The following is a 21,130-nucleotide window of genomic DNA, read 5'->3' as shown; positions in this document are numbered from 1 at the left end:
ACAATTAAAGGGAAGAGAAAGAGTATCTGTTTTTTCTTAAGTTGTATCGTAATTAGCTGATATTTAGAGTGATGCGAAAGGGATCAAGAACTGGAGGCCTGAGATGGACACACACTCTTCAGAGCTCCACAGTCCCCACCAGCCTGCCTCGTTCATGCACATTTTTTGCTTGGCCCCCTTACGCTATTTGATAGTGTGGTACCCCATTCCTCCTGAATTTTATTCCTCTCCTCTGAATTTGAAGCACATATTTGGCTTAAACTACTTGTGGAGGAATTTCTCCGAATATTACACTTGGTGCTTGCTTATACGGCAGCTTGTTTTCTTCTTTCTTGCGAACACGTTTTGGGCCCAGTCGTAGAGGACTGTATCATGAACTGTATCATGACTGCTATAAGTCAGTGATGGTGCCGCATTCTCTTTTGTCAGTGTGTGACTTAAAGGTCCATGTTTAAGTCAGTGTTGACCTTTGAGATGTAAGCAAGTGGGGCTTCTGGGAAAGGTTTTCCTTCCTGAAAAGAAACTGGCTTAGGACAAAAAGTTATCCTTTCCCATCCTTCCTCTTCCTCCTGCTTTGGATGCTGTCATGTAAGGGTACAACGTTTGGAGCTCTGGTAGCCATTTTGTACCATGAGAATCCGTAAGAATCTTATGCTGTTTGAGTTTCTGATCCAGCCCTTGGGTCCTCTGTATCCAGATTTGTTATTCAAAGACCTAATGCATGTTTGAGTTGTATAAGACACTTCTAGTTGGGTGTTCGTTTATTTGCATCCAGAAGCATCTGATAGTTTAATATGTGTAGACTTCTCTCTTTTTTTCTGGTGAACAGGAACATGTTTCCCTGAGGACTTGCTGATACCTCCTTGCTTACTCTAATTTGTTTTCAAAATAATTTATATCTGGAATTCGTGTTACTGAATAAATTTTTAGCACTGTTGAGGGGTCTTATCAAGAAATTATGATTCATAATCCAAGACTTTATATTACGTCTGTTTTACATTCTTCCTTGTGTACCAAACATTGTAAATCATTTTTTATTTTTATTTTTTTATTTTTATTTTTATTTTTTAACATCTTTATTTGAGTATAACTGTTTTACAATAGTGTGTTAGTTTCTTCTTTACAACAAAGTGAATCAGTTATACATATACATATGTTCCCATTTAAATCATTTAGAGGATTTGTTGCATAATGAGTGATTGCAACTTTGTTTAAAGTAGCTGAGAGCTGGTTATTAGCCTTAAATCCAGCAAAAAAGATGATGGAGTGTTATTTTGTTTACTTTTCCATTTTAGACTAAGGCAAATAAGCAACAGACTGAGGAGGTCCCTTTATAGTTTTTATTCACTTTTTCTGGAAGCCAATAACAAGTCATCTACTCTTGTGTACAAATCATAGTTCAAGGGAGAGAAAACAGGGAATATTTTTTTTCTTTTACTTAGGATTTCTTTTCTTACCTCTCCCTCCTTTTCCTTCCCTCATCTTAGGGAATATTAAGTAACCTTTGATTACCCTGTGTGGGTTGTTGTCCTGTGCACATTGATATGATCAGTTTTGCTGTTTCTAGACCATTCTGTAGCTGGAAGGATTGAGAGGTCTTTAATACCCACGTCAGTGATTGCAAGGTGACACGGTTCCAGATGGCAAGTTCTTTGCACTACCGATGATTGACCACTATCCTGGAAAGAAAGACTGAATTTCACTTAAGCCAAGTAAGAGCCAGTTAGTGTTTATTACACACAGAGTACTGGTGTCCTGCTGGGTTACAAAGGGAAACGCTGACATAATTTCTTTCAAGCTAGTATGTGGTAGCACAGTGTTGAATAAATCTGAGAAAGCTTTGTCAAGTTGTTGAACCACAGACTGTATTTTAAATGAATGGATAGAGACAGTAGATGGATATATTAGGCAAAGTTGGGAACAACAGATGCCTGAGAAAGCTGAGGTGGAAGCACATAGTTTGCCTCTGAAGGCACTGGGCTTTCTTGCTCATACGTGGCAGTGGGCTGGAGATGCTGTAATCTGAGATTGGGTGATGGAGGTCAAGGCACACTCAGATGAGGCTGTGAACATTATCTAACAACATGAGTATTTAAAGATGGGCAGGCGGTCAGGGCTAAGGGAACCGCCAAGGAATGATGAGGCATCCGGGGACTGGCAATTTGGGGTAGTATTACCATTCCTGAGGGCATCGGAAGGCAACATTGTTTCTGAAGTGGGGTAAGAGGAGCTGGAGCTGTGGCAAGGGGCTGCTGAACAGGGGCTCGTTGTCCGGGGTGTAGACCCCACTGTAATCACAGCGCTGAAGCAGGATGCTACTGGGGCAAGACTTTTGTCCTCCGTCCTCTGGTTGCCTACTGCTGTCTCCCATATGGAGGCGGGAGTACAGCACTCCCACCCCCAAACACGCACACACATGCACATGTGCACATGCGCACAGAGGCACGAGACAGGACTGGACAGGAAGGGGAATGGAGAACAGGCAGTACAGAGTCCAGCTGGCAAGAAAGCTTTATATCCAACATTATTTTTCACTTTAATTTGAAAGCATTTCTAGTCCGGAGAAAGAAAAACAACTTGCTGCCGTACTTTGGGGTATGAGAGTGCCTGTTGGTGAAAAATTCTAGTCTATTCATATTTACTCAAGTAGCCTAGCCCTGTCTTGCTGATTTTTTTTTCCCCCCTCATGAGCAGTTTAAATAAAAGAAATGACAGTCTCGAGGGAGGAGGGGGATCAAACTCTTTCTCATTTCCAACCCTCTTCAAAACACTCCCACAAAAACATAGCGTGCGTGCACCCCAGCCTGCCTCCCAGCAATGCTAGAGCGATCGATCGTCAGGACTCTCTTGTGCAGCTACTGTATTGATTTGGGGAAAATCAGAAATGCCCGTACTTAGAGCTTTGGGGTAAAGTGGCAGATAATAGAGCTTGCGTAGGACTGCAAGAGAAGACTTATCAATTACTGCTGTATGCAGGCCAGTTTTCAGAGAAGTGGAAAGGAAGACAGCAGGCGGATGTTGTAATTCTGGGTCTAGTGGTTGGGGTGCAGGCCGGGGCTCTGCCTGTGGGCTGGGCAGCGAAGCGCAGGTCTGAGAAATCTGGGGCAAGGAGTTGCCAGCGCTCCCCTGCTGACCAGCTCACTCGTTGCTCACAGCTGCCTTGCTGGGGAGCTGCAGTTGTCCCCGGGCCCCTCGCTGAGAAATTGCAGCACAGGGGTCCAGCCCAGGTGTTTGTGCTGTGCCGCATCAGGGTTCCGTGGCCGTGGCGCTAGATTAGGCAGCCCGTGTCCTGCACGCATTCTGGGGGTCAGGGCCCACCCTCCTCCCACCACCAGAAAACATTCACGGTTGCCATTGCTTCCCCTGTCAGAAATCAGCACGTCCTGAGAAGAACCTTCTTCACTGTCTTCTTCTCCTTCCGTCGGCTGGAGGGAAAGGGATCAGACCGTACTTGTTGACATGGTGTGTTGGCTCCTGGACTGGATGGTGTCGCATCCGGAGGAGAGGGAGAGAAACTGTAGTATGGGGCTCTTCCTTTACTTAGACATGAGGTATAGGAGAAGGTGCAGGTTTTAGAAGCTGGACCTGCTTTTGGCTTGAGATGTGAGGGTAGTAAGTGAAGGTGAAGGGATTGAGGGGTGGGGTGGTAATGAGCAGCATTTATTGAAACGTTTTTAGTAATAAGTCTCTGTAACTGATGAGTTGGAAGGTCAGGACTTAGGGATGCAGCTAACAGAAGCCATCTGTATGCACATGGCAATTGAATCCAGGCGAAGGGGTAAGTTTCCTGAATGGGTACGTAAAGAAAGAATTTCACAGGACCCAGCAATGAACCCTGTGGCTCTGAGAGGACTACAGGATGTCAGAAACAGGTGACTAGACCAAAATGGGCCAAGCAGAATATAAAATGTCATACACATTTGATCACATCTGTGTAAAAACGTATGCATACGGAGAAAAACCAGGAGACTATGCAAAAACCCAAAAACAGTTATATCAAGATAGTGCATTTGGGGTGGTTTTCTCCCCCTCCAAATTTTCTTCAGTGTTTCATGGTTTTTACTAAACAAAAAGTGTAAAGAGGCAGATGAAATAGAAAAGGTTGGTGCCATGGGTAGCAGGCCTTGAGGCTATGAAGACGGTGGCATAGCTTTTTTTTTTTTTTTTTTTTTTTTTTTTTTTTTTTATGTCAGAGGCAGCAGAGAGGTCAGGACTTTAAAACAGGAAAGTACCTTTTGGATTTGGCAGGGGTTTCATACTCACTATGTGGCAGAGCAGGAGGAATTAGTTGAAGGAGTGACTCCATTCCCGTTCTTTTCTTCCATCACTTTATCCTTCACATTGTCACCAGACTTACCTTCTGAAAACAAAGATCTAATCATGTCCTCTTGGAGCTGAAGGAAGTCTGTTCCTTCTAACATGGGTTTATTCTCTGATTAGTGAATGTTTGCTTCTCCTCCTCTGCCTAGATCGTAAGCTCCTGGGGGCAGGACCAGTTTCACTGTTCCCCCAGGACAGGGTATCTAAAACAGAATTTTCATCCTGTCCCAACTCCTTTCTTCCCTGCCCCCCTGCCTGCTTCGGCTGCTGGATGGAGGCTAGATGGGGTTGCGGGGGAGACCCGTTGTCTTGTGAAGCGGGAGGAAGGGCTGATGTGGGCACGCGGAGTGAAGAAAGCAGGGTTTGGTGAGGTTTAGGGAGCAGAGCGACGCACTGCGTGTGGAGGATGGCAGTGGTCCTCCAGAGCCTGACTGCAGTGCGTAGTGGCGCCTGCTCTCAGAGGGCGTGGAGGAGGACCAGAGGCGCGCGAGGAGGCTGGCGGGAGGTGGTCTGAGGTGCCCGCGGAGCGCCGAGAGGCAGGCGGAGAGACGGTCTGGAGCTTAGGGGAGTTTCGGTCAGATGATGAAGATCTGTGAGTCAGCAACACATAGAGCGCTGCTCAGGGAGCTCAGCACTGGGGAGGGGTCTCAGGGAGCGGGCAGCGCCAGTCTTTGCTGTCGTGACCCCATTCCCAGTGTGTAGGTTGTGATTGGTCAGACGAGCCTGTCTGTATCCTGGGAGAGGAATAGATTGAGTGAGTGGGGAGAATGGAAGAGTTGGTGGATGGTTTTGTTGTTTTGTTTTGGTTTTTTTTTTTGCGGTACGCGGGCCTCTCACCGCTGTGGCCTCTCCCGCTGCGGAGCGCAGGCTCCGGACGCGCAGGCGCAGCGGCCACGGCTCACGGGCCCAGCCGCTCCGCGGCGCGTGGGATCCTCCCGGACCGGGGCGCGAACCCGCGTCCCCTGCATCGGCAGGCGGACTCTCGACCACTGCGCCACCGGGGAAGCCCTGTATCCATCTTTGACAAGATGGATGATTCTGTGTCCTCAGACACATCTGCTTTCCTGCCTCCACACTTTTGCTCACACCAGGCGTCTTGGTTGCAGTGCTCTTACTTCCATCACCCGAATTTCATTTGTCTTTCAGAGGTTGGTAAACCACAGCCTGCGTGCCACATCTGGCCCGCTGCCAGTTCTTGTAAATAAAGTTTTACTGGGAAATATCCACAGTCACTTATGCATCGTCTGTGGCTGTTTTTGCACTGCGCGGCAGGGTTGAGTAGTTGCAGCAGGAGCCCCATAGCCTGCAAAGCTTAAAATATTCACTCCAGCTCTTGAAGGAAAAAGTTTGTTTTTGGGCACAGCATCAGCAGCTTCACAGTGTACTTCCTATAAATCACAGTTATGGAATTCCTGGTCCTTTCCCAGGAACGGGGGCAGAAGGCTAGAAAGAAATGGAAGTCATAAATGTTAATATTAAATTCCAGTCATTTTGAAGATAATGTCCCATTTTCAAACGCGGTTGAAACCCTGATCTTAGGTAAAGCAGTCTTAAACTAATCCGTAAAGAGTTATAAGCGAAAAGCAAGTATTTTCTACCCGTTGTGGTGTGACAACGGGGAATTCACTGTCCTTTAGAAAATGGGGATGAGAACGTGAAGAATTACTGAAAGTTGTTGCTCTAAGTTATCAGTGGCCCCAGGTCCATAGTGGCCCATTATTCTTTTTCCATCCTTGAAGGAAAATTGCTGGAGGAAGATATAATGGTGATGCATACTGGGTTACGTTAGTTGGGACAATACCTTGGGAATGTAAGCTTCCTGTGGATCAGGTGCTTCCATTGCATTGTTCATCCACATAAGTTCTCTAGTGGGGAAACCAGATGGTAGGGGTGAAAATGCAGTCTGGAGCTACAGGCAGTTAAAGCCATTTGTGTAATTCATTGATAACTAGTTACAAGGGATTGAAAAGGCTGGAAGTTTAGGAAAGACCTGGTAATATTGTCAAGAAGAAATGGGCAGACAGAGCAGATGATCATTGGATTTCTGAATGGAACTGATAATAAGGAAATAATTCTACCTGGAAGAAATTTTGGCAGCAAAATCCTTTATATGCTGCTAATGTAAACTTTTAATAAGTCATTCGTCTTAACTTTACCTGTTAAATGTCCAGTGTGGAGCTAGATTAATTCTTTTTGGAAAGGAAACCTAGGTAGGTGAATTATTAGAATCTGTGAAATGCGTATATTTGAGACAGAATTTATTTATGTTTCCTTTTGCACATGCTGTCATATAAATAATCTTGCTAAATGGCAATTCTACAAAATCGGATTTGACCTGATGGGAGTCTAGGAATGTAGTCATCATACACCTGAGACGTATTACCCAGGGGTCCTATTCACAGTTAGGCACCTGTTCCTGATTAAGGAAGGCGAAGGCTGCATATTGCAGCACAGAGCTAATGCACCCTCATCTTGGAAACACTCACTGGAGTGTTAGTTCGTACTAGAGTAGACCTTGAGTCACCAGTAGAACAGTGGGTTCAATTTCCTGCCAGGAACTTTTAGATATGGTGTTTTTCTTTTGGTTTTTTTTTTAAAGAATGAATTGCCTTAAGGAACTTAGATTTTTAAGTGACTGCAATGTACATCTCACCGTGCTGGGTACTTTATATTATTTTATCTTCATAACAGTAACCTTAGTATCATCCCCACTATGAAGATGTCAAACGTGAAATTAAGTCCTTAAAGACCACAGTCCGTGGTTAAAAATTGTTGGACCTGTAATTTGAACCCGTAAATATCATGTTCCAAAGCAGTGCTGCTTCTACACGTATCTTCTCTTGTAAAAATTATTAGGGAAAATTTTAAACATATGCTACTTACATTTGTAGGTAGATATAATAGTGTGAATGAATCCCTATATACCTCTAACCCAAATTCAGTGGTACCAACTCTTGGCTACTCTTGTTTCACCTGTACCCCTACCTACCCCACTGCATCCCTGCATATTATTCTGAAGCAAATCTCAAACCCCATGCCATTACCATCTAAATATTTCAGAAAGTATTTCTTAAAGGTAAGGACTTTAAAAAATACAACCATGATATCACTATTGCACCTAAATAATAATAATATCAACAGTTTCTTAATACTATCAAATACCTAGTCATTGTTTATATTTCTGATAATTTCATAGTAGTCACATTTCTTTTTTTATAGTTTGTTTGAATTAGGATCTAAGTAAAATCTACATGTTAATAACCAGTTCATATGTCTCCTGTCATAATTATTTACTTTGTTTTTTAACTTTTTATTTTGAAATAATTTTACATTTACAGAAAAATTACAAGAATAGTACCAAGAACTCCTATATATTCTTCACCCAGTTTCCATAATTAACATTATATTTCTTTGCTTTCTCATTCTCACTTTCTTTGAACGTTGCAGACATGATGCCTCATTACTCCTTACTTATTTCCATATGTATTTCCTGAAGATAAGGACAGTCTCCTACCTAACCTCAGTATGCTCATCAAACTCAGGAAAATCCCATTGATATGATACTGTCTAATCTGTGCACCTCACTCACATCATGCCATTGTCCCAATAATGTCTTGTATCACAAAACCAACAATGACAACTAAAATCTTCTCTTTGCCACCTTTCCTTCCTGGTTCAGGATGTCAGTCACATCTCTTTAGTCTACTTCATTCGGGAACAGTCGCTTAGTCTTTGTTGTGTCTTTTACAACTTTGGTATTTTTGAATAGTCATGTCGTTTACTTTCTTGATTGTCTCTCAGTTTGGGTTTATCTGCTGTTTCCTCATGATTAGGTTCCAGTTACACATTTTTGTCAGGAATCCTGCAGGAAACAATGCTGAATTCTTGGTGCAGCATATTTGGTGGCTCACAATTTTGATTTGTCCTATTACAGATGAGGTTAACTTTTTTAAAGTTAACTGTTATCATTTAAGATCATGTTTACCAGGTTTTTGTGCTGTAAAGTTAACAAATTATTTTGTATGTACTAACAGGTATTTTGGGGGAGAGATTTTGAGACTCCATAAATATCCCCTTGTCATCAAGCTTTTATCTGCTAGTTTTAGCATGCTGCAAATGCTGCCAAATGGTGATTTTTCTAATTCCATCGTTCCATCTCCGTTTATTAGTTGACTTTCTACTGTAAGTTAGAGTTTCCACTTCTCCTCCATTGGTTTTTTCATTTATTTTGTTCTTTCTGGGTGTACAGATTCCTGTTTTACTCAGTGGTTTGCAATCCACTAATATTATTATTTACTTGATATTTAGCTTGTCCTAGGTTGGCCTTTGGGACCGTGTCAGACTGGTTGCTGTATCCTTTTGACAAGTCCTCATTATTCTCTGAGCACTTCCTTTTCTTATGACACAAAAGACGTTCCAGCTCATGTTGTACTTTCCGTGCCCTAGCCCTAGAATTGGCCATTTTGCCAAGGAACCCTGGTTTAAGTGAGGAATAGTATTTCGAATGTAAAATTTGGGCTTTAGTTTTGCTATTGCCACCGGGTAGTCATTGCTTGTAGGACCTTTCAGCGGACAGAACCAAGAAATGTGCATAAGCACGTACACTCACACACATTTATATCTGTTCCTGTATATATCTGTCTATCTAGCTGAAAACCATGAGGTCACGCTGCTATTTTCAACCCTAATCCAATACCACGTGGTCTTTTTCTAGCCTTTCTTCTTTTTGGTATTTTTGCCTCCTGTCCTACAGTGAGAATCCTGGCTGCCGTTCTACTCAATCTGTTTACTTATTTGCTCTTATTTGCTCTGTTTACGCTCCCAGGCAAATGAGCTGTCTTCTCAGCCCTGGCCCTTTTTGCCCCTACCAGGCAGGTATCTCCTCGGCCCTGGTGCTCCAGGCTTGTGCTGGGCCAGAGTCCTCTTCCTCTCTTCCCTCCCCGTGGTGCAAGCCTGGAGCCACTCACCCCCAACCTCTCCATCAGTGCAGTAACTCACATTAGCCCAGTAGTAGGATTTATTAATGCTTAGTAAGTGTCTCTGTTGTGCTTCAAGGCTGTTTACAAAGCATGGGCAGTACAGAGGGAAGGGAAGAGAGGAGAGAGAACTCAACTTGCTGATGGGATTTAGGCCGGAATCGGAATGCGGGTTCAGTTCAGGCAGTGACCCCCCTAAATGGGGCAGTGTTCGTGCTCATATTCAGGAGACATTCTTCGTCTGTTCTTTTTGGAAGGACTGGAGTATAATAGAGTCAGGAAGTAAAATTCCTTCTTGGTCTTGGGGAAGGGGAGTTCTGGCGTTCTACTTAATGGCTAAAAGGGATGTTTTGAAATCTTTTGATGTCCGTATACTCTATCCAAAATTTGAAGTGATTTCAGAAGGATAGAAAAACTTTCAGGTCTGTACCCCTCCTCCCATTTCCTTAAAGCAGCATAATTTTAAATACTCACATATTTGTATCAAGACTTCTTTTTTGTACCTTATGTCGTATAAGGAGGAGAAGTGGAAACTCTAACTTATAGTAGCAATTCAACTAATAAATGTAGATGGATTGATGGAATGAGAAAAATCACCATGTGGCAGTATTTGCAGCATGCTAAAACTAGCAGATAAAAGCTAGCAGCTATTTATTTCTTTGGTGAAAACCAGCCTTGTTTCTCAAGAAAAGGTAACTTGAGAACTTCAAAGCATAGTGAAAAATGCTCTAAATCTTGGAATATCACAGGATGTGTCCCCCAAAATCTCCTGGTCAGGTAGGGTGCCACAGTTTTCTTTCTGTGCCTTTTGTCACGGTGATAGAAGAGGGTCAGAACTGAGAATCGGTTGGGGATGTTGCACTCTTCGGCTTCAAATTATTCGGGAAGAGGAAGTTGTTCCTCTCTGAGTCAAGATTGGATCAACATGGCGTGATGATGTGTCAGATATTGTGAGGGCATCAAATACAGAGCTCCTCTAACTGCGTTGTTACTCTGTTCTGTGAAATTACTCTATGACTCCAAGGAACCATGCCTTCTAAGAAAGGTCTTCTGATAGCAAGAGCCCCATGTAGGAGTGAAGCCAGGGTTGTAATCAGATGTTACATAGTTAACCAGTTTAATTAATCCAGCAGTTTTCAACATTTGAGTAATAGCAGTGGTCCTTGTAACGGATATTATTGTTGCTAAACTATAATCCAAAATCGAGACCTGGCATCACAAAACAACATTGGGTTCCAGTCAAGCAGAGTAATCAGTATAAATGAGCTTATTTGGAGAGTAAGTAAATTTTTTAAACTCTACGTATCTCTGTCTTTCTGTCTTCCTTCAATAAAGGAGTATCTTAGATCCAACGGCAGGATTGACTTGATGGGTAATTAAGGCATAGACCAAGAATTTATATCCATTGCAAGCAGTTGAACCGAGATGTTGGGGCCAGAAAGTCTGATTATCATCCTCAGGTTGCCCATGAATTCAGGAAGTAATTGTTATAAATCCATCACTACTATGTGACACATGCTCAGGCTTGTAAGATTTGTAAAGTAATAATTACTATATCGTGTTGCCTTGGAGTAAATGGTTAGCGCAGTACATGTTTTTCACCAGTTTCTGATTCTGAGCATGCGTGTTTGCTTAATCCTAAGCACCAAGCTTCAAGAAGAATTGCTTATCCTTTGGAAGGTAATCTGTTAGAAAAGGACTATTATTAACTCTGAATATTCTCTTTCAGATGCTGTCTTTGCATTTCAGTTACGCAACCCAGTGCACAATGGCCATGCTCTATTAATGCAGGATACCCATAAGCAACTTCTAGAGAGGGGCTACCGGCGCCCTGTCCTTCTCCTTCACCCTCTTGGTGGCTGGACAAAGGACGATGACGTTCCTCTGATGTGGCGTATGAAGCAGCATGCTGCGGTGCTGGAGGAAGGAGTCCTGAATCCTGAAACCACAGTGGTGGCCATCTTCCCATCTCCCATGATGTATGCTGGACCAACTGAGGTATTCACGGCAGCAGTGCTGAACCACTGTTACTGGCACAGCAAGTGTCAACAACAGACCTGACTTTTGATTTTTCTCTCATCTGTAGGTCTATTCTAAGCACAAGGCATGCTCGCATGGGCGAGCTTGGGAAGCTGTGACACAGGCTCTTGTCTGACCATGTTATACAGATCCAGAGTTACTCTTCCCAGGGGACAGATTTGGTCTGACTTTTGCTTCTGGTATTTCAGTGGGAAGGAAAGCATGGTATCTTTTCAAAAAAACATTCAGAAGACATTCTTCATCTGTTCTTTATTGAAGGACTAATAGGGTTAGGAAGTAAAATTGCTTCTTGTTATGGGGTGGAAGAGAGTTTTAGAGTTCTACTTAGTGGTCAAAAGGGAGGTTTTGAGATCTTTTTAGAACCATATGTAAGGAAGAGGAGTTAATTAGGTTTTTGCTTCAAGGTAGAGTTGGCTTTCAAAAAATATTTGTTTGAATAAATGAATAAATCAGTAAATGACCTAAAAAACAGTGTGTGGGAAATTCCTAGCCAGCTTCTTGTTGAGTGTTTAAGATAAAGAATGGAATGCACGTTATTATTGCATTCTTTTTCATCCCTGCCTTGAAGGGAGATGAATTTACTTAGATTTATCTGAGAGGCAAACCCTTTGAGAAAGAATTAAATAATTTAGTTGTATATACTCTATGATATCTTCCTTCAAAAAAAAAGTTTAAAAGGAAATACAAGCGTGTTTGGCTATTCTTTGGGATCAAGCTTAAAATTTTTTTTTAACATCTTTATTGAAGTATAATTGCTTTACATTGTTGTGTTACTTTCTGCTGTATAGCAAAGTGAATCAGCTTTACGTATACATATATCCCCATATCCCCTCCCTGTTGCGTCTCCCTCCCAACCTCCCTATCCCACCCTTCTAGGTGGTCACAAAGCACTGAGCTGATCTCCCTGTGCTATGCAAGCCTAAAAATTTTTATTGAAGCTTAGTTGTGGGGCTGTGCAACTCTTTAAGAAATACTGACAGAAAACTACGATAACAACAAGTTGAAAGATTACAGTGTATTTGACTCTTCTCTTGCATCCAGCCTAAATAATGCATTAGAACTTCCATATGAGGTAAAACTCCTCATATTCTTCCCTCTTTGTTGGTATAAAATGTTCATAAGAATTGGGCACCAAAAGCCCTTTTAGTTTCCCAGAGACCACCATGGTCTATAGTTCTTACATCTCAAAGATGAAGTAAATTATTTTGGAAATAAAGTAACAATTTTGTTCCAGTAGTTTCTCAGCTTTTTTGGTGCTATCTTCATCATCATCATTTTAAGGGAATCATTTGGACTGAAGTTTTCCAGAATTATAGGGTGAGAGGTTTTCACTGTGGGAATGATGCAGGTGAATTTAGGGTCAGGAACGAGTTTATCAATAATCTCATTAAGAGCCAGTGAAGAAAATGAAGGAATTTATCTTCCCTATTGAGGGCATATTTTGTCCTATTTGTGTTTTTTATTCCCTATTTAAAAGGGGAAGATGTGACATTTTATTACCTAAATAAACTAAAAACTGCTTTTGAGAAGGAGGCAATGAAGGGATAGATAAATAATAAAAGCAGCCAGATGGGATTTCTCTGGTTGCTCAGTGGTTAAGAATCTGCCTGCCAATGCAGGGGACGTGGGTTCGAGCCCTGGTCTGGGAAGATCCCACATGCCGCAGAGCAGCTAAGCCCATGCTTAGCTACTTAGCTTAGCTAAGTAGCTTAGCTACTACTGAGCCTGTGCTCTAGAGCCCGCGAGCCACGACTGCTGAGCCCCCGTGCCGCAACTACTGAAGCCCACGTGCCTAGAGCCCGTGCTCCGCCACAAGAGAAGCCACCGCAGTGAGAAGCCCGTGCACCACAACGAAGACTAGCCCCTGCTTGCCGCAACTGGAGAAAGCCTGAGCGCAGCAACAAAGACCCAACGCAGCCAAAAATTAATAAATTAATTAACAAAAAAACAAAACAAAACAGACAGCTATGGTAAGAGACAAAGGGTCAAGCATGCTGTTTTGTCTACACTAGAAACATTTTTAAGTCTTCTGATTTCAGAGCCAGGTGTGTTTCTCAAGATTCAAAGGTGAAGGTACCTAAAGGTGCCTTTGGGGTGCTTGCATTTCGGCTAACTTCAGAGTCTCCCTCCTTGCAAGGCAAAGCTGACAGTGAGGTGAGCCGGCTGCAGCAGGCCCTTCCCCGGCCTTGGATTTGACTCCTGTTGCTACCCGCAAGAGTATGGTCTGGTCAGAACAACACAGGCTGTTGTCGAAGCCTGGGCCTGTTCTTGGCCTGGTTTGTCACCAGCTGGTCTGTAATCGCAGGTTAGACTTCGCTGAGCTATGTTTAAGTGCACAGAAAAGGGTTATTTAAGGGATGCACGAGGAGGTGAGACTAAATATTCTTTAAGGTTCTGTCCCGTTCTCATCATTTTCTTATTTGCCTTATTTTCTTGTAACTTCGTATTGAAGTATAATATACGTAGGAAGAAGTGCATATTTCATAGGTTTACAATTAGATGAATTTTTCCCATTTGAACAGTCATAGGACCAGCCCCCAGATAGGTAAAAAGCCTCTTACCAGCACCCTAGATGATCTCCTTCCTGCCGTCTCCTGTCATCACCTGCTCTCCTCACAGTGGTTATGACTGTCCTCACTTCTCACATCATAGATCTCATTTGCTTGTTGGATACTTTGGGAGGCAGACTCTAAGAGTGAGAGATCAGTGTTCAGGAAACGTATCAGGGATGGCCCTTGGGATCAACACTTGTGGAAGAGAAGAGATAGGAAGGGAGCAAGACTGGGCAGGGGGAGAAGTTGAGCTGCAGCTCAGTCTTCACGGAAGCCTCAGTTGACCCCATGTGGAACTCTGGAAAGGCCCTTCAGAGATGCTCTGAGTTGCACAGGAAGGGCCTGCCTTTGGGCACTGCTGCTCTTTTCCACAGAGGCAGTTTCTAAGGAGGGCTGACAGCTGCTGGGTGTTGTGTTGGCAACTCCTAAAGCTGGGGGAATAATCCTTCCTTCCTGGCGCGACCAGGCCGTTGCATCACAGCATCTAGTCCAGCCTGTCCTAGTGCTTTTCATAACCGAAATTATACAGTGTATATACTCTTTGGCGTCCGGCTTCTTTCGCTTTACATTATGTTGGTGAAACTCACCCTTACTGTTGTGTGTAGTTAGTTGTAATTGGTCACTCTCAGTACTGTGGAGTGCTCCATTGTGTGACTGCACCCAATACCGTTGATGGGCGTTTGTGCAGTTTTCTGTTGTTTGCTATTAAGAATAGTGCTGGACGGGCTTCCCTGGTGGCGCAGTGGTTGAGAGTCCGCCTGCCGATGCAGGGGACACGGGTTCGCGCCCCGGTCCGGGAGGATCCCACATGCCGCGGAGCCGCTGGGCCCGTGTGCCGTGGCCTCTGAGCCTGCGCGTCTGGAGCCTGTGCTCCGCAGCGGGAGAGGCCACAACAGTGTGAGGCCCGCGAAAAAAAAAAAAAAAAAAAAAAAAATAGCGCTGGTATGAAGATTTTACTGCATGACTTTTTGTGGGCATTTATGTTGGTTATATACCTAGGAATTCTAGGCAATTTAGGGGTATGCCTTTGTTCACCTTTAGTAGATGTTGCCAGCCAATTTTCCAATGTGGTTGTACCATTTTATATTCTCGTCAGCAGTGTATTTCTTCATCTAAACTTGATGACTGTTTTCATTTTAGCCATTTGGGTCCTCTAGCCCTTTTTAACCAAACGTCCTGTAATACTTTTACTAATTTCTTAACGAACCTCAAAATTTTTTCATTGAAACAGTTTCACTGAAGAGGAAATGGAGAAGTAAATTATATACCATGATTGAGAATATAAGAATAGCCTATTTTTATTGAGCTCTTACTGTATTTGCCAGGCAGTGTTCCAAGTGCTTTACATGTATTAGCTAACTTCATCCTTAGAACGACACCAAGAGAATAGGTACTATTATTATTATTCTCACTTCAGAGATGAGGAAACGGAGGTAGAGGGGTTAAGTAACCTGTTCAGGATCACACAGTAGTGTCGAGATAGTCTGGCTCCAGAGCCAGGTACTATAACTGCCACAGGATATTTTTTATCTTATCATATAATATTAAAATATGTGGCTGCAGATTTTTGGAAAACAGACTGGAAATAAATTCTTAAAATATCCTGTAGGAGTTCCAGAACAGTGAATTAGGATGGCCTTGGCTGACACTCATTAGAGGTGGAATCTCTAGTACAGGGCCTTTCGAACGTATTTTTTGTTTATCATAGCCTAGAGTTGTGGGTTGTGATCTTTGTTTAGTCTGTATGCATCCCCACAACAGCTCAGTGAGATAGGTTTTATTTCAATTTTATAGCTGAGGTTACTGAAGCTCAGAGAGACCAAGTAACATAACTTTGGTCTGTCCAAGAAAACCAGAGCTGGATAGTAGTTAAAGCAATAAAAAACAGATTTTCATTCAGGAACTATTGCAGCAGGGGAAAAGAGACCTCAGCAGAGACCTGGGCTCAGTTGACTACATCGTGGTCAAGTGGGGATTTATAGCCAAGGAGCAGAGCGGGGGTCAGTGGATGGAAAATTACTAAGAGGAAACGTCAGAAACAACGGGCATGGGGTGATTCTAGTTAAACAGACCTAGCAGGATCCTTGCGGAAGGCAGGACAGCCTCATCAGATAGCACTTGGTGGCGGGGGGGTTGAAGAGTTTGATCAGGTATCGAGGATGGAGGGTTTCAAGACTGACTTAGATTTTTGCTGCAACTGGGTGGTACAGGCCCTGCAAGGATGGACACTGAAGTTCGAGGCATAGAGGGCTTGGAGGAACCTGACCAGAGTTAGGTCAGGGAGAGAGTCTTGGTCAGATCTTACAGCCAGCAAGACACAGAGCTGGAACTGAAACTCAAGCCCTTCTGACTCCAAGGCCTGTGTGTTCTTTGCACAAGGCTCCTTGCTGCCTGGAGGCCTCAAAGGGGCCTTAGCAGTCGGTGGGAGGGCAAAGAAGTTAAGGATCCCCTGAGCCTACACAGAGCTCCCAGGTTTCCTAGAAGGGTATAAAGGTGTGTTAGAGTAGTTTCTGTCTGTAGATCTGTTTGGCGTGTCAGTTACATGCTAAGAGGTGTAGCTCTTCTCAGGAAGCACCGCATCTGGTGCCTGAGCAAAGGCCATTTTTAACTTCTGAACTTTTATAGAACAAACTTTAGAAATTCTGATAAACGTCTTCATATTTTAAACCATTAAATATATTAATGTTTATGAACTGGCAGGATTTAAGCTGTTAGATTGAGTGGCTTTTGAAAACTATCCATTTCTTTCTCTCAAGTGCCTCACTTGTGTGTTTGACTTATTTGGCTTATTCACAGCCTCAAGTGAAGAATTTTTTTATAGTTCAAAAAAAAAAAAAACAACCAAAACACAACACTCATTTTGTAGCTTTTCCAGTGACATCAGGAAAAGGTCTGCCAGTAATGCTCATTTGCCAACTAATAATAATAAAATAAAAAACAGTGACTCTTCCTTTAATCATTTTCTGTAGGTCATTTAGAAGGCATTGGTACTGGATTTGCTTCCGCAGCACAAATGCTTCTCAGAACAATGAGCAGCTGTTAGCCTGTTTGGTTATCAACAGGATGTCCCTACTTTTTCAGTCTGTAAAGATTTAACGGCTTGATTCCTAAATTCCGTTTTAGGAATTGGGTAGGTGGGGTGCAGGGCAGCATGTGGTGGGAGAGCTACTTTTCTAATGCTAAAAATGTGTCATATATGTACTTTTTTTTTTTGAGGCATTAATCCACTATGTAGAAAATTGTCCCATCTCACTAAATGCTAAATCCATTTCTGTAAAGGACAAATAATACTTTTTAAGACATGTTACGTGAAAGTGCTGAAAGTAAGATGTACCTTGGAATGCGGATATGTACAAATAATAAGTTCTGTCTTGGGCTTAAGGCATTTGAGTGAAAATTGCGAGCTGAATTTTGGAGAAAATGCATTGTTAGAAGCTGGGATTTTTCTTTGCCATGAAAGTTATCCGTGCACTTGGTAAATGACTCCTTAATAGCAACTGATTGTGTTTAAGTGATCAGATGCCCTTAAACAGCTACAGTAGGAACATATTGCCACATGATGCCAGTATATTTAATTAGTTCCTGCTTTACACCAGTATTTGGAGTAGCAAATAGGATGTCTGTTAGGGTATAAACCCTGTTCTTCCCCTTAAACACTTCCAAGAGCTTTAACAACCTAAAGGGACACTCTTAGGGTCTGAGCCTAATTATAGGAGCCGTAAACTCCCAAGTTTAAATTGTAACCTTTGACTCTCTTTGAGGTCTTTGATAATTTTGTCTTCTGCTTATTTATTTTATTGATGTATCTGGAATAGCGTAACACAGATTCACAGTCTCTTATCCAAAATACTTGGGGTCATGTATTACTACTTAATTCTGATGGTTCTGAGACATAAAACACATTAATATTTCTGTAGCAAAGTGAATGACTTTCCACCTTAATTGGGATCAGCAAAGGCCATAGATAACTTCATGTCAGTTTTGATCAGGTTCTGCTAAGTTAGTTAAAAAACTGGGTTTTTGGATTTCAGATGGATGTGTTAAGTAGTCTTCTTATGGTAACCACTTGGTAGTATGTACCTGTATCAAATCATCATGTTGTATACTTTACACTTACATGATGTTGTATGTCAATTATATCTCAACAAAGCTGGAAAAAAATTGAACTTCAGATTTTCTGGTAAGCAGTTGCAGATCTTTACCACAAAAACATTTAGAGTCTGTTGATTTATTTAAAAAATAAATTTGGGGATTCCTATAGTCTGCTTTATATACTTTTAGCTTATATGTGTCTTAAGAACTGAAATTACTAATTTAATTCAGAAACATTAGATTTTACAGGTGTTTTAGGATGCTTTTCCTGGGGAAGTGGGAAACCCTGTTTTTCTCCTGACTTTTCTGTAGATTTCCAACTCAGAATCTCTTTGTGCCTGTTTCTTACTCAAGCAGCATCAAGTTCAGATATTGTTTTAGTTTGGCTTTTCACTTTTTTTCTGCAATTGTAATCTATGCTGTTTCTTCCTTAAATGTAGTACTAACTTGTGTTTCCTCTCCTGCTCTGATGTCCTGTGTTGTAGGGTGTGACCCAGTGTAAGTAGCTCAGTAAGAGTAGGTATGCATGGACTTTGGGGTCAGAAAGACCCAGTTCAAATATTCCGTCTCTTAGTTGTTCGTTTTGCAGCTTTGAATGCGTTATTGAAAGTTTTCTTATTCGTGAAACAGAAATATTATCTTACTGATTTGCTCTAAACATTAAATGAGGTGTTTATAAAACACTTTGTTTTCATATTAGGAAGACTGGTACCTATTTTTTTCTTCTCTCACCCCTGTAAAGGATATCATGAAATGTTTTCCAATGACATACCACCATGGTTGCCTTCCTTTGCTTCCCTAATAATCAGTGAGGGGGTGGAGAGACAGAAGATTATCAAGGACTTTTGGCTTTTCTTTTTCTTTTAAATTTATTTTGTTTATTTTTGGCTGTGTTGGGGCTTCATTGCTTCGCACGGGCTTTCTCTAGTTCCGACGAGCGAGGGCTACTCTTCATTGCGGTGCACAGGCTTCTCATCGCGGTGGCTTCTCGTTGCAGAGCACGGGCTCTAGGCACACGGGCTTCGGTAGTTGTGGCATGTGGGCTCAGTAGTTGTGGCTCCATGGCTCTAGAGCGCAGGCTCAGTAGTTGTGGCGCACGGGCTTAGTTGCTCCGGGGCATGTGGGATCTTCCCGGACCAGGGCTCGAACACGTGTCCCCTGCATTGGCAGGCGGACTCTCAACCACTGCATCACCAGGGAAGCCCCTTGGCTTTTATCAAAAGCAAATTTTGTGGTCCCTGTGTTTGGGAGGCAGGAAGAGGGAGGAGGATACTGGATTTGCTCTCTATCCCCTGACCCTCTTCACACCTGCTGGGAGCCTGGGCTCAGCCAGGGCAAGGTAATTTACAAGAATAAAATTAGTTTGGTTGCTGATGGTTCTGAACAAATACTTCTCTTACATTTGAATTGTGTTATTTTGAATCCTGAGACAGCTGAGGTTTATCCTTGAAGATAAAGGAAATCTTTGGGAAAGTCTGTATTTTGTGAGGAATCAGGCCTCAGATTCCTGGTGTGCAGACTGAAGGATTTGGATTCCACAATCTAAATTCCCTTTCAACTCTTAAAATTGTCTGATGGCAGTAATTATAAGGTGTGTCTAATTCTCTCCTACAAGCTGGAGAATGGAATGTCTAAGTAGATTTCATAATTTTTGCATTGCAAATCAGAAATGTGACTCTCATGACGACTGAATACTGTTCAGTGCCTGTACAGAGTGATGGAAATTCTAGATGCATTTAGAATACTTAGTTGTACAAAGATTGAAAGTCATAAGTACCCAGAATCTACATGATGGGAAGGATGAACCTTGTCTTTCATTTGCCTCTCTTGATTTTCCCAGTCAACTTGAAGAGTTTAAAATGGTTCCTACCATTGAGAAATCAAGAGGCAGACCATTAAGATTTGGGAGTTTCAAGAAAATATGTTAATACTAAAGTGATGTGATAATGTACAACCAAGTATTTTAATGTGAAATTCATGAGATGAATGAAGATATAGATTTTTTTACCCAACAAAAATAGATAATTGATTTGACTTTCTAAAGAATTTTCGTACATTAAAACAAGTACATTTTTGACGATTTAGAAAAAACAAATTTGCACATTTCCCCCCAAAAAAAGTCCCTGTGCCTGAAGTTCTTTCATAAACCAGTTGAGTATATGAGTTTGGCTTTATGGAATGTTGACTTTAATAAAATTCATTACACTTGAAGAAAATTATGATGTGAAATGTATAAAGAAATAGGTTAAGTGGGGACTTAAATAACTGTTCTATTTATTATCTTCAGTATTTTTAATTAAACAAAATTGAAAATATTACACACTTAACCAGGCTTCTAGGACAGTGGAATTTCTCCACTGTGGGGTACGAAGAAGATGGTGTAGTACTAGTGGTGTTGTATGTAAGTGTATAGTCCAGTTTTATAATTTTATAATGTAATATTTTAAATTTGAAAAGTAATTTGTTTATTTTTCTCTCAGAAACTACTGAAAATAAAATTTACCAAAATCTTTGCTACATTTGGGAGTAGAGAGGTAAATGATAGGTCCTATTTTCTAATGCAGTCAGGGAGCAAATGAGACTTTTATGTTTATAAAAACGGGTGTGAATTAAAAATGGGGAAGAGACACACTCCGAGGTAATATGCCATATTTGGATGATTCAGGAACAATTCTAATTCTAAAGAATTTACGTTATAAATATTATGTGTATGGAGATGGGTAATTTAGGTTTCTATATATCAATGATTTTTGGTTTGTTAGTCGCACAATATCTCTTTTTTAAAGAATATTTATTTTTAATTAATTTTATTTATTTATTTTTGGCTGCGTTCGGTCTTCATTGCTGTGCGCAGGCTTTTCTCTAGTTGCAGCGAGTGGGGGCTACTCTCCGTTGCGGTGCGCAGGCTTCTCATTGCGGTGGCTTCTCTTGTTGTGGAGCACGGGCTCTAGGCACGTGGGCTTCAGTAGTTGTGGCACATGGGCTCAGTAGTTGTGGCTCGCAGGCTCTAGAGCACAGGCTCAGTAGTTGTGGCGCACAGGCTTAGTTGCTCCGCGACGTGTGGGATCTTCCCGGACCAGGGCTCGAACCCGTGTCCCCTGCACTGGCAGGCGGATTCTTAACCACTGCGCCACCAGGGAAGTCCTGCAC

The 21,130-nt window shown here is 42.1% G+C and overlaps 1 protein-coding gene across 6 annotated transcripts in view; it reads left to right on the top strand.

Annotated features, from left to right (window-relative positions):
* PAPSS1 (3'-phosphoadenosine 5'-phosphosulfate synthase 1) overlaps positions 1-21,130 on the top strand; it is a 105,826-nt gene that overhangs the window by 60,538 nt on the left and 24,158 nt on the right. For all 6 annotated transcript variants that reach the window (XM_024119350.3, XM_024119348.3, XM_007100581.4 and 3 more), the window contains one exon: positions 11,026-11,294. In XM_024119350.3, coding sequence (XP_023975118.1) covers positions 11,026-11,294 — 269 coding nt within the window. The remainder of the gene's footprint in view (positions 1-11,025; positions 11,295-21,130) is intronic.

Source organism: Physeter macrocephalus, chromosome 7 (genome assembly GCF_002837175.3).
Source record: "Physeter macrocephalus isolate SW-GA chromosome 7, ASM283717v5, whole genome shotgun sequence".
NCBI lineage: Eukaryota > Metazoa > Chordata > Mammalia > Artiodactyla > Physeteridae > Physeter > Physeter macrocephalus.
This window is presented reverse-complemented; position numbering and strand designations above follow the sequence as displayed.